Source organism: Fusarium phalaenopsidis (assembly GCF_050370095.1).
Source record: "Fusarium phalaenopsidis strain FUZ10S chromosome Unknown contig_32292, whole genome shotgun sequence".
Lineage (NCBI taxonomy): Eukaryota > Fungi > Ascomycota > Sordariomycetes > Hypocreales > Nectriaceae > Fusarium > Fusarium phalaenopsidis.
The window spans coordinates 1,363,949-1,376,002 of record NW_028145410.1 but is presented as its reverse complement, the minus strand read 5'-3'; the positions used below and the strand labels follow the sequence as shown (position 1 = coordinate 1,376,002).

Here is a 12,054-nt window from a genome sequence, read left to right as displayed (position 1 = left end):
CGCGGACATTCCGACGAGCACCGTACACACCGTTCCGTTTGTTCCCTCAAGACCAGGTCCAGTTTCAACAATGTACTCATCATCACCATCAGAGGTCGGGGCCAAAACAAGGAGGCACCCCAGACAACAGCGGATGCACACATCTAGCTCACGGGAGCCTACAGCCTCCGAAACCTAGCCCCGTATGGCACCAGGCTTGCGAGCCGAGGCCGGCCATCGCCACGACCACGGTTGTTGTGATATCAACCGAGTCGTGCAGGCCGTCCGGGCGAGCTCGTCACGGAATTGACTAGCTATCTTTGGAGTTGTCGTGTTCTTGTCGGTACCACCTGGATATCCCAGGGTTGCTTCTCCAATGGCTATATCTAGGGCTTGTCCCCTCTTCTCTCATGGCTACTCTTTCTCTACCAACAACCAACACCCAACGACAAGACAGAAGCACAACTCTACTCACATGTCAACTACAAACACCATGATGTTCTCTGCCGATTCCTCTTCTGATGATGACTCCCCTTCCCCCTCGCCAACTCTCTCCTCGGCGTCTCCCTTGTCTACCCCATCCACTGCCATTTCGCTGCCTGAACCTGAGCCCGCTCTCTTCCAGGTCTTTCAAGTCGAGGCCCCCCGCAGCCATCACAAGCTTTTCATCTCGACCGGTCCTCAGCCATCTATTGGGTTCTTCTTCTACGTTCTCCATCTTATCGGTCTCGCCCAGCCGATGATGATCGCGATGGCCGACACTGTCACCTCAATCCAACAGCTGGCCATGGTCTTTGACAGCAGGCTTGTCGGGTCGATTGCCGCCCACGACTTGAACCGGCTTCGCATGCTGATTCGTGGCTTCGGTGTCCCCTATTGCCCCTTGGAGTCTGACCCTCCGAATGAGGCCCTTCGCCGCGCGGAGCGTTGGGTCCGGGATGTCATCGACATGCTCCTCGAGGATGGCGTCCTCCAGCCACCACCCCCTCCCCGACCTGCTCATCAACTTCCGCGGCATCATCATACCGCGCATTGCATTCACCAGCGCCTTCACTCTCACCATCCGTACCGACGTCGTGGTCGTCGCCCGTTCGTGCACAACAATCCCCTCATGAACCCTGGGGCGAACCCTTCGCGCGAATCCCGCGACCGCTGAGGACGGATGTCGACAAGAGCGGACATGATGGGATGGAGGGGAATAGCAAGGCTGGTCGAGGCAAGTGATGGATAGTAGGCCGCAGCTGTGATGGACTGGGTGACTTGATAGAGATGGATCTTGATGTGATTTGGATGGGATGACAGGACGATGGCAGGGGCTCAGTGTTTGTTTAGTCAATTGACCATGTTGCCAACGCTTTGTATTCCAATGACAGACAGACTTTTGCAATGCACAGTGATAAGTACTCGATCCAAGTCAAGACGCAATCTCAAGACACGTGAAGACATAAACACACACAAACCACTCCACTCCATCCAGACAAGAAAGATTCATTCCCAACCATAAACTCCATTCGTCCAGTCCGGGCCATGGTCAAATAGACAAGAACCGCGATTAAAAGATGACAACAGAAGAAAAGAAAAGAAACAATAAAAAGGTCCAAACAGGAAATATCCACGGATCCAAGGTCAGAGAATACCAGATAATGGAACAAGACCACATAGAAGCCAACCACCAGAGACCATCATCATGCCCATACCCTTCCCTGAGCTATCCACATAAACATTCATCATCATCCCAGAAGTGAAAAGAAAAAAAAGGACCCAAGCATCCACATCGTCAAGACCAGGTGTTCCTCAAAGCCAGATTAAAAATTTCCAGTATGGTTGGTGTACAAGCTCGATTGTTGAACCAGGTTGTCGTCCTCAAGATTAATCCACACAAGTGTTGATAATGTCGAAGCACCAGTAGGTAAAAGACCGAATTGGAACATTGTCGAAGTATCACAGTTGCCATAGACCAAACGATATAGCAAGCAAGTTGACGCGTCTCAAGCAAAGTCCCGAAAGGTTGAGCCAATGGTGCAAGACCGGGCTGAATTCCGCAGGATGCAGATAGCAACGATGGCGACAAATGCCGCAGACAGAAGCAATATGCAGTCCGGTGATTATTCAGACGGGAAAAGAGTCCAAGTTGAAGGTCACACCATGTGTTTGCTTGCATGTTACCTTGACTCCTTTGCAATGGCTTGCTGGTCATCATTCTTTTTTGTGTTTGGTATCCCATGCTACTCAACGCGGTTGCGATTGAGAGCGAGTATCGTCGAAGACGAACGAGAACCAGCCTCGGGTGAGGTCATGGTTATCCAAAGGGAACAAGCGGCCAATAGCAAATCGAAGTGATGCCCAGAAAAGGTGACAGTGTGAAGAGGGATGTGCTCCTGAAGACGGTCCATGTCCATTGGAAGCTGGAGAGCGGGTGGTTGTCAAGATTGACTTGATCCAGAGAGATCCCGAGTCCATGTCCAGGAAGTACAAGTAACGCCTAGCTGGAGAGTAAAGTCTGTCGAGTCAGTGTCTCTGTGGTTCAAGCTGAGATGTCAAGAAAGAGTTCATTGAGTCCATGGTGAGAGTTCCATCAATGGAAAATAGAAAAGGAGGGAGCAGGAGGAGAGGGAGGGAGCAAAAGAGATCCTTTGAGAGAGGGTTGGCTAATATATACAAGCTCTTGTTCGAACTCACCTTGCTGTCCGGGTTCCGGCCTCTGCCAATCTATTATTCTTTTTGTTCAAAAAACACCGCGTCTCGACGATGGGTCACATCGAAGAATCCGGGGAGCCAAAGACATTGGAGGGAGGAAAGGAGCAAGAACCAGCCAGATCCAGGAAGCAACGAAAACACAAAATACTCCCACTCGAGGCGGATCCGGACAGCAAGGCCAAGTCACATATGACATGCTTCGTCGTGCATGCATCATGACAGTGTAACACCACCCACAAGTTCCACCAGGTCGAGGGATGGACCCCCTTCCGTTTTTTCCCACCCAGCGCCGTATCCCAGTGTAAAACGTATGCAGCATGTCTCATCCGTGTGGCAAGGTAAGGTAAATAACGGTGCGTAAGTCGATGAGGTCGTCATCCAGGGCAGGCCCATCCATAATGCAAAGGTCGTAATCAAAAAAGAGGTCAAAAAAAGATCCAAAGGTATGCGTCTCCAAGGTCTGGTCAGGTCCGGTCTGGTCAGGTCCAGTTGAATGTTCCAGGGAATCATCGGTAGCAAATAGCAGTTGGTATATCCAGGAAAGGGGGGAGGAAGAGGGTATATCGAGTCCAGGTAGGCAGGTCAGGTGTCCAGGGGGGTTTATGGACGACAAGCAAGTCTCCAAAAACGGACGATGTAAAACCTTTCCGGTGGGAGAACTCCAGTGCCGAGATGAGATGCAGCTTGCAAGCTCAACCGTGGCAGCCAGCCAGAGAAAGAAAATCTGGAACCTCTGAGGTTGGCATCACATCCGGGAGAAACAGAAAAGAGAGGGACGAAAGTGTCGATCCAAGTGGAAAAGCCGAACTCCAATTTGACCCGGTCATTATGCAGAAATCATCACACTCGCGAGGACGTCGGAGCGCCTCGGCAAGCTCAGGTAAGGGGATGAAGGGGAGGGGGAGGGGGAGGTTCCGGCCTCGGTCATCCAGGGGGGGAGAAAGGGGAGGGCGCCTTTTACCGGCGGCTGGAGCGGTGGTGTCGGTCGGAAGCGTGCCTGTCGCTTTCCCGTTCACTACGTCGGGTGCTGGAGGAACCACTGGGATTTGTTTGAGTATTTGTTGGGGTCGCGGAAGCGCGAGCACGGGGGGTTTCATCATACTGTGGTGCCTGGGCTGCTGCGTATGCTTGTTGGGTCGATTGGCCTGCTGGAAGATGCTCGAGTATCAGTTACTGTGCTCTCAAGGCGAGTGGGCGGATGGGTATGCCTCTGATACGCACCACGACCGTAGAAGGGATCCTGGGGCTGCATCGTCGCGTACGACGACGCACCCGCAGGAGGAACCTGACCTGAATATGGGTAAGGAGCAGCAGAGGCGGGATAGCCCGCTTGCGTGGGTGCCGCAGTGGCATAGACAGCCTGCTGGGCAGCGGCGGCTGAGGTGGCCATCTGGTTAGCATACGGGTCACCGGCGTATCCCCTCTGGTTGCGGTTTGCGCCCATGGTCATGTAGCTATCCTGGGCCGCCTGGTAGGCCTGATTCAAGACGGAGCCGCTCGCAGGAGTAGAGCCGTATCGCGTGTCCGCCGGAGGGGGAGACTGCTGGGTCGCAGGATAGCCGGCATACGCACCACTACTTGTGGAGCCATAGGCCTGCGTGTAGGAGCCGGCGGCGCCAGTATAGCCGGGAGCGCCCGTTCCTGGGTACCTGGGGTTGTCAAAGCCTGAGTCACGGGCGTAGGGGTCGGTCTGGTAAGGACCCTCGGTCGGGCCGTGGTGCTGACGCGACTGATGCGTCTCGGAATGGCGGTATTGCACTAGAGGTGAGTTAGATGAGTGTCTCGGCGGAACGCCAGCGGCATTTCTCGAGGCATGGATACCTCCGGAGGTGTTGCGCGAGGTCTGCGCCCGCCTTTCACTATCCCAACGAGCCGAGTCTGCCTTGAGATCTTCAATCATGGCCTGGAGGGGTTATAAGTATTGTGACGTGGATATGGGCGAGGACGCAACATACTGTTGTCAAGTTCCTGTAGGCGGTGATGTAGTAGCCCTGGACTACTTGGCCGGTCTGGGGGTTCTGTTGTGGGCAGTGAGCCATTTGTTCAATCGGGCGTGGGTTTTAGCGTGAGCCATGGTGTTGGCGTACCTCGTAGTGGCCAGGACGCACGAGGGCGTCGTTACCAAGGTAGCGGCAGATGTCGGCCGAGATGACCTCACGATCGATGCCATCGCGAGGGACAAAGTATTCGTTCTGTCGTCCACCAGCACCGGTGGGGGCGTGTTGGTTCCGGGATGCTCTCGACATTGTGATCTGAGGGGATATGGATGAGTCGACCGAGTGAGGGGTTTGACGACGAGACGACGATGAGGGGACGGAGATGGACGTGGACGAGGGAGAAGAGGAGGAAGAAAAGGCCGGAACGGGGACGGGAGAAGAGACGGGGGATGAGGCGGGTTGTTGCTGGGAGGCAGAACAGGCAGAAAGAGAAGAGGGAGCAGAAGGAAGAGGTTGAGGTGGAGGAGGGGGAAGAAAAGGCGAATGGCGGTGGTGGGCGGTGGGCGTAGGAGTGGACGTGGACGCCTGCTGCTGGCTCTGGTTCTGTGGTGGTAGTGGGTCTAGCCGCTGGCGAGGGGTCTTCCCAGTGGTAGACACAGACTGACTTGCAGGAGACCGAGAGGCCAGCAGACGCCTACCAGAACTTGAGCTGGACCGGCAGTGGGACAGGCTCTGCTGACGGCGAGACGCAGTTGGCTGGAAGCGCCGTCTGGGTGGTGGCCTCGGTGGAGATGCCGGAGGAGGTGCTGATGCTGGAGGAAGAGGTGGTGGCGACCAGCAGGAGGCGTGATAGTCGAGGCTCTGGTATCCGAGGTTGTCAAGTTGATAATTCTGCTCCTGGTGAAGCTGGTTCTGGTTCTGCAGCAGGGCGAGATAGTACAGGTTGCTTGCGTCAGCTGGTTGCTGATGGTGAAAGAGAGAAGAGTATGATATCTCCTCTGACGATGGCTGGGCTGAGATGGTTGGTGTGGCGTAGTAGGCTTGTCCTTCTCCCTGACCGAGCCCAACGTCAAGCTGCGGGATCTGCACCTGGAGTTGCTGGCCTCGCGCGTGGGTGCCCTGATTCTGATTCTGGCTCTCGTCCAGATCCTGGCCCCAGCCCTGGCCCTGGCCTGAGCCCTGCTGCTGCCAATAACCCTGTTCCGTCCCCGTCCAGTGGCGACCTATTTTGGTGGACCGTTGGACCGAGACGACGGCCTCAGCAGATCCTGGCCCACCGACGCCGGATGCGGTTGGCACCTCTGGGTCTCCCGGAGACTTGTGCGCGTGGTGGCCTGGGCTGTCGCTGCCGCTGCCTCTGCCTTGTCGGGCTGGGGGTTGGGCACGCGCTCTGGCGGTGACGGTCGCTTGGGCACCAGAGGACGACGAAGCCGGCCTGTCGTTCTGGTTGGTCCAAAACCCTTCTCCTCTTCTTCCTCCTGTCGAGTCTTTGTCCAGTTGTTCACGTCGACGTGACTCTGCAACCGGCGGCGAGCCACTACATACCCCGCCGCCGTGTCCTGATTGAGGTTGAGTGATGATGATGACGGCTTACGGCCACTGTGGCCGCCTTGCTAGGTGAGGTGGCTGGCTGGCGAGACCGTTGTTTGTGGCTTTGCTTGCTTGCCGAGCTAGGACTCTGCTTCTATGCCGTCCTCTCGTCCCTTGCGCCGTGATGATGTGCCGTGTGGTGTGACAGATGCAACTGCAAGCCTTCTTCTGTCAGGTCTCATTGGGGAAATCCGCGTTGTCGTGGTCGTCCAGGTTGCAACGTGGCGAGAGAGTCGGCGTCAAAATAGTACGGGGTACTGATAATGATACTACACCAAGAAGTGTCATACCAAGGTTTCTTCGTTAAATGAGGTCTGGCACATGGGGAAAACGGTTCAATCCGCCGTTTATTAGAGATCGAACCCGACACGTCCGAACTGACGATCGAAACGGATCACGGCCTTGTCTGTGCTGGCACCTCGACCCAGAGAAGTCGTAGATGTGCCTGGCTGGCGCGGCAGATGCCCCTCTGGATGTCGCCGTTGTCTCGTCGTGAACAAGGCTATCCCTTGTTTTGACGATGCCCAACGCCCAGTCTCCCCGTTCCTGTTGGATGATTATGGCGATACGCCCTTCTCTTCCCAAGTTACGATCGCCCGTGGGTGGGCGCAACGGAGACCTCTTCTTGCACGAAGCTTGGATACGCGACATGAAACTCTCTCCTCTTACCCAGTGATCAGCGGCCGTGATGGAGCTGCTGCGCGCGCGCTGTGGTCGTGATGCCGGCTGCAGCGGCGCGACGGCGGTGATGAGGGTGACGATGACGTCCTCCTCAACTCAAACCAAGGGTTCCCCCGTAACGAGACACGGGGAGATTGTCCTTGTCAGGAAGATGTGCGCGGTCTGGTCTGGTCTGGTCTCTGAAAGCACGAAATCTGTCTACGTGACTGGCGTGAGGCGGCGCGCGGAAGCAAGAGGGATAACGGTAGGCTGGAGCGTAAACCATCCAGGAACCATCGTCATCTCCCGACGCCCACCTCATGACGCAGCTTTATATCCCCTCCGAAGTATCAGAGACTCGCTTCCTATGCTGATTCCACGCCGAATCCCATCTCCAAGCGACACGTATGTTGATGGAGCTGCCTCTCTGTCCTTCCCAGATAGTCCAACCCATGCAACGTCCGTCGCCCTGTCTCAAAAAGAAGCCGTGTTCCCTTCTGGTTGCATCGTATGTATCGTTCCTTGCCCAACCGTCTCGGAGCGAGTTGGGCATCTCTGCTCCTCTGGCTCCTTATTTCTCCTCGCCATGTCCCAGTCGCTGTTCGCCAGGCGTTAGCCCAATCTTTGACGCCCACACATGACAGGCAACGTGTTTCCACAGCGCCATGCTTGTCAGGTGTTGCCATTGTCAATATTACCTCAGCTGCAACTGAGGCAGAGCAGCCGTCTTGAGTGGTTGTCAACTGCCTTTGCGTGGTCGCCTGCGCTTGACGGGAGGTTGGGTTGGGTATCAATGCCTCGCACTAATTGAGGCCCAACCCTGCGCTGCCCGCCTTCTGGAACCATGTTGTTCGCTGCCCAAGCCCCCCTGTCCAATCATATCGCTCTTCCATGTCAGGAAAACCTTAACGAAACGGAACAAGATACCTTGGCATCCCACGCAATCGACGGGTGCCGTCTGGTCGCAAATGACAGCCCCGATGCCTGTATCGTCATGTCGTAGATTGACATCGCTTCCGGTTCGTCCGTCGTCTTCAACCACCAAGCATCAGGTATGCCACAGCCAGTCGAGCTGCCTTGAAACGTTTCCTCCCTGGTACGTCTCGGCTGCCCGCATGCCTCATCGCCTGTCATGCCGCCTCGGCCGTTTTGACATGAACTGTGTTCCCATGCAGCCGCAATTCCCCCGGCCTGTGGCATCCATTCTCCTCCATCCCACAGTTTCAGAACGCCCGTTCTGGACCTGTCGTCGCACAGCTAATGCTGGAGTAATTAGTGAAGGGCTGTTTGTGTAACCATCCCACAGCCCCGGTCCGTAGGAAGAGGCTTGTGCAACGTACTGAATGCACGCTCGAGAATAGCTTCACAACACCCGTCATAAGCTCATTCACCTCAACCCTTGACGCCTCCGTCAATGCTCAATTCAGCCCAGTCCACGCATATCCCCAGTCACTGCACCCATGATCATGCTGTGACGGCAAGTCGACGTGAGCCAAGGATCCCAGAGTGTTAAAATCGAACAATTTCGCTTCCGTGGTTCGAGACGCATCCATTTCAGTTGACGCCGTGTTTGAGCAGACGCTGCGATGATGCTCAAAGCTGTCAGCCAAACTTGAGCCGACTCTGTCCTTGCTCCAGCTTCCCTCCTCGGCCGCGTCTTGACGAGGTTCCCTGCGTCTTTTGTGACGAGTTACGTGGAGCGGCTTGCCGTTGGGCGAATGTAGGCTTGACACGTTCCTCCTCCTGGAGGTCCTTGGCCATGTGCCAATCCTCATGGCTCTGCAGCGCGTCTGGGTCTCCGAAGCTGGTCTTACAGCGAGAGCATACAAGCAAATCAGCGAGAGTCGGTTGGTTGCAATCTTCTTGCATATCTGCAAAGTAGCTCGCATCCGGAATGGCTGCATCTGATGCGTCGTTTTGGCGCATGGAGATGTCGGTTTCACCGCCGGTATTATATTCATGCTTCGAACCGAAGGCGTCAATGCTGGAGGGAGGCGAATTGGTCTTGGACTGATGTTGAGTAATGGCAGGCGCGTAGAAGGGACTTTGGTTGCCGGATGGTTTCTTTACAAAGAACCTCTGGATACCGTTATCCTCAACCCGGCGCTTCTTCACAGCGTGTTCGGATCCCGTAGATGCCGGGCGGCTCTCGGGGGTCGACGACCGAAGGGCTTCGGCCTCCTCCCCTTTGACCAGGAATGCGTCAATTCCCATGTTGCCCTTGACACCATCTTCAAATCCACCAACACTGAGACTAAGGTTCGCGCAAGGCCAGACCCTACCTTCAGCAATGATCTGTCCCAGGAGATCCTTGGCCAAGTCAAGCAGACTCTCCTCATTCAACGCTTTGCCCTGAGGGATGGGACTTTGTCGTGACTTTACCTGTCCTTCGTGACGATGATGCAGGTTGATAGTCCGAGGTCGTCGTTTGTTCTCTAGTACCCCTTCCTCAACAAGGCGAGCAAAGATGTCGGCGACGAAGATTCTCAACCAACGTACAGCTTGTTCCTGAGAGCTGATGGTAGGGCGGAATGACTTGGCTGATAACATCGACTTGATCTGAGTACGTGAGTTGACCTCGCTGGTGTCGATGCCCCGGATAGTGTTGTAGATCCATAACCCAGTATCATGTCCAAGCTTTGACTTCATACTTGCCGACGGTACCTCCAACAAGTCGGTGACACTCTCCGTGTTGAACGTAGAAACAATCTGTTCGCCCAGCTTACCACCCAGATTCCGTAGCTTGGTGATTTTGAACCCAGACAAGAAGGACGACACGGCTCGGTTGCGTACAACGGTCTGCTTGTTGGGTTTCTTGTAACCGGATCCTAGCTTGCTGAGAAGCTTGTTGCTGGCTACTCCTGCCGAGCATGTGTACCCCAAGTCTTGTCGTACCTTCGCCCTCACTTTGCGAACAATCTCTGATCCAATCAACATCGCGACATCGTCCCAGTCAGGATCGATCGTTTCTTGTTCCTCGTCCAGGTCAACCAAGGCATCGGTTTGCCAGTCGAGAGCAACAATAGATGGAAGCGGGAGCCTTTCGGTGGGGTCATCGTATGGTGGTGGATTCTTCAACTCGGGGAACCGCTCTAGGAGGATTGAATGGACTTGGCTGGAGAGGTCCAGGAAGACTTCGTCGATGCTTGCCTTCTCCACCTTCTGCAGGTCAGGAGGCAGTGCGTCCTTGATCGTTGCCAAGATCTTTCTCGACTGGAGTCGATAGGGGTCAAGCGAGACCTTGTCGGTTGCTATGTTGGCAGCGGCATCGTCCCGGTACGCCCATTTGTCGTCGCCCTCTCTCCACGTAGCCACGTGCTGAGCAATGAGGTCGGGACATAGTTTCTTTGCCTCGTCGAGATTACAGTGGCGTCCAATACCTGATTCGCGGGCTGGATAGTTGACAGCGATAAGTCCCTGCCTGTAAAATCGTTATTATCGTGCTCGCCAGATTATCATTATGCCAGTAAAACATGAACATGAGGGATAATGAACAAGTCAGAACGAGTGTGGCAGAGAAGGCGGGCAAACACGGGAACTCAAACGCCAACGGAACGCAATTCCGCCCAACCAAGACCGTCGAACTGAGGGCAGGCGTCCTGAGAGCTTTGCGGTTGAGGTTGAGATGGGTGAAAGGAACCAGAGATGGGTCCTCTGATAACTGCCAGCCAATCACTCCCTGAGTCCCAACCAGCAGAAATATCGTCGAAACTCGACATATAAACACCGGTGAGGAGAGAGGAACAGGTTGATGGGTCCTTTGGAAATTGTGGCATCCAATCAACAGTGAAGAAGGGCGCCATTGGAATGGAGCGCATAACAAGATGACCGGCGAGAGAGAAAGAAAAGATCGATGGGTCCTTTGGCAGCTTTACCGACCAATCAAGGCCGTGTAGCAGCATGAGGAGCTCGAAACTCGACATATAAACGACACCGGCGAGGAGCAGCAACAACATTGATGGGTCCTGGACAACTCTACCAGCCAATCAACCAGGATAATTTCCATCGAGGGGGACGGTAAAACAGCCACCAGAGGGGAAATGTAACTCAAGAGATACAGGGGAGGCAGCCAAGGGAATATTGCAAGGCGGAGGTCTAGAGGAGGGAACATAGGCCAATGGTTGTGAAGAGACTTGCAAGATACCCGTATCAAGTGGTAGGATGGTGGAAATGGTTTTTGCAACGGGTTCAAGGAGCCATCCAAATTAAACTTCTCGTTCAGGTCGAGCAGAAGGGCAACACTTGTCTGTGATGAAGCAAACCAGAATGAAACCTCCAGGTATCCAGCGGCAAGCAGACGGACAGCCAACGTAGAGTCCAGAACTTGGGGGAAAAGACAACATCAAGCCACCATTTCTGATAGCGGCAGGCCAAAGTGCAACAAACAGCGGGGAAGTGACTCGGAAGGGATGGATGGGCCGCGCGGAGGTAACTCACCATTGCTGCACCGCAAGCGGCTTGTCCTCGGGTGTACCGAGCCGGACCATCTCACACTGGGCATAGAAAGCATCGAGGTCGATGTGGGCGACGACACGCAGCGGAGACGACGTGTTGGATGATGCGAGCTGCGAGAGCTGGCGGTACGTGAACTGCGAGCGGCGCCATCCGGCCTCGTTCAGCGGCGACGAGGCCCCTGGGAGCGGGGAAGCGGGCATGCTTTCTCTGGCGGTGAACAATGCCGTGCGAACGAGAAGGCGAGTGTGATGACAAGTGATGGATGGATCAGCAAAGCATGCGGTTTGTGCCTTGGCCCGGGACTCTCGCGCCTCCCTTTTTTGCGACGTTCCCGCGGGAAGGAAGGGAGGACTCTGCCGTGATCACGCACGCAACGCCACGAAACAAAAGTCTCACTCAGATCATCCGAGCAGGAAATTCCCTCGTCAGCTCCTGTGTCAGTCTGCGTTCGATGATTGGCGTATCAATGAATGTTGTCGAGGGTATCGAGTTGAAGATGGTTGCGGGTTTGATGTTGTATGGTGGCGCGGGATGTGACTGGCTGATGCTAAGGTGGGGATGATCCACCCGTGCAGATCAAGGCTCCACCGACGAGATGTCTGCTTGACACCGGTTTGAAAAGAGAAAATGGCCTCTGAATATAAATGGGTCTATTTGGAAACGTGACTTGACAAGGTTTCTGAAGGCCTTCGGCCGAAGAAACAAAATTCGAGTGTCCATGGTTGGTCTGGCATGG

At 55.0% G+C, this 12,054-nt stretch overlaps 3 protein-coding genes across 3 annotated transcripts; 1 reads left to right on the top strand and 2 right to left on the bottom strand.

Moving 5' to 3' along the window:
- Positions 1–472: 472 nt before the first annotated feature.
- Positions 473–1,135, top strand: LRP88_04725 (uncharacterized protein; the record flags this gene model as incomplete). Its single annotated transcript, XM_083241293.1, has 1 exon — positions 473–1,135. One exon carries the CDS (start codon positions 473–475, stop codon positions 1,133–1,135), a length of 663 nt encoding a protein of 220 aa, XP_083102441.1.
- A 2,498-nt stretch (positions 1,136–3,633) lies between these two features.
- LRP88_04724 (uncharacterized protein) lies at positions 3,634–4,922 on the bottom strand (the record flags this gene model as incomplete). The annotated part of the gene is made up of 4 exons (XM_083241292.1): positions 3,634–3,786; positions 3,851–4,579; positions 4,632–4,694; positions 4,764–4,922. The coding sequence occupies 4 exons, from the start codon at positions 4,920–4,922 to the stop codon at positions 3,634–3,636; spliced, it is 1,104 nt and encodes a 367-aa protein (XP_083102440.1).
- A 3,543-nt stretch (positions 4,923–8,465) lies between these two features.
- LRP88_04723 (uncharacterized protein) lies at positions 8,466–12,038 on the bottom strand (the record flags this gene model as incomplete). The annotated part of the gene is made up of 4 exons (XM_083241291.1): positions 8,466–10,284; positions 11,301–11,496; positions 11,560–11,633; positions 11,986–12,038. The coding sequence occupies 4 exons, from the start codon at positions 12,036–12,038 to the stop codon at positions 8,466–8,468; spliced, it is 2,142 nt and encodes a 713-aa protein (XP_083102439.1).
- Between the last annotated feature and the right edge of the window lie 16 nt (positions 12,039–12,054).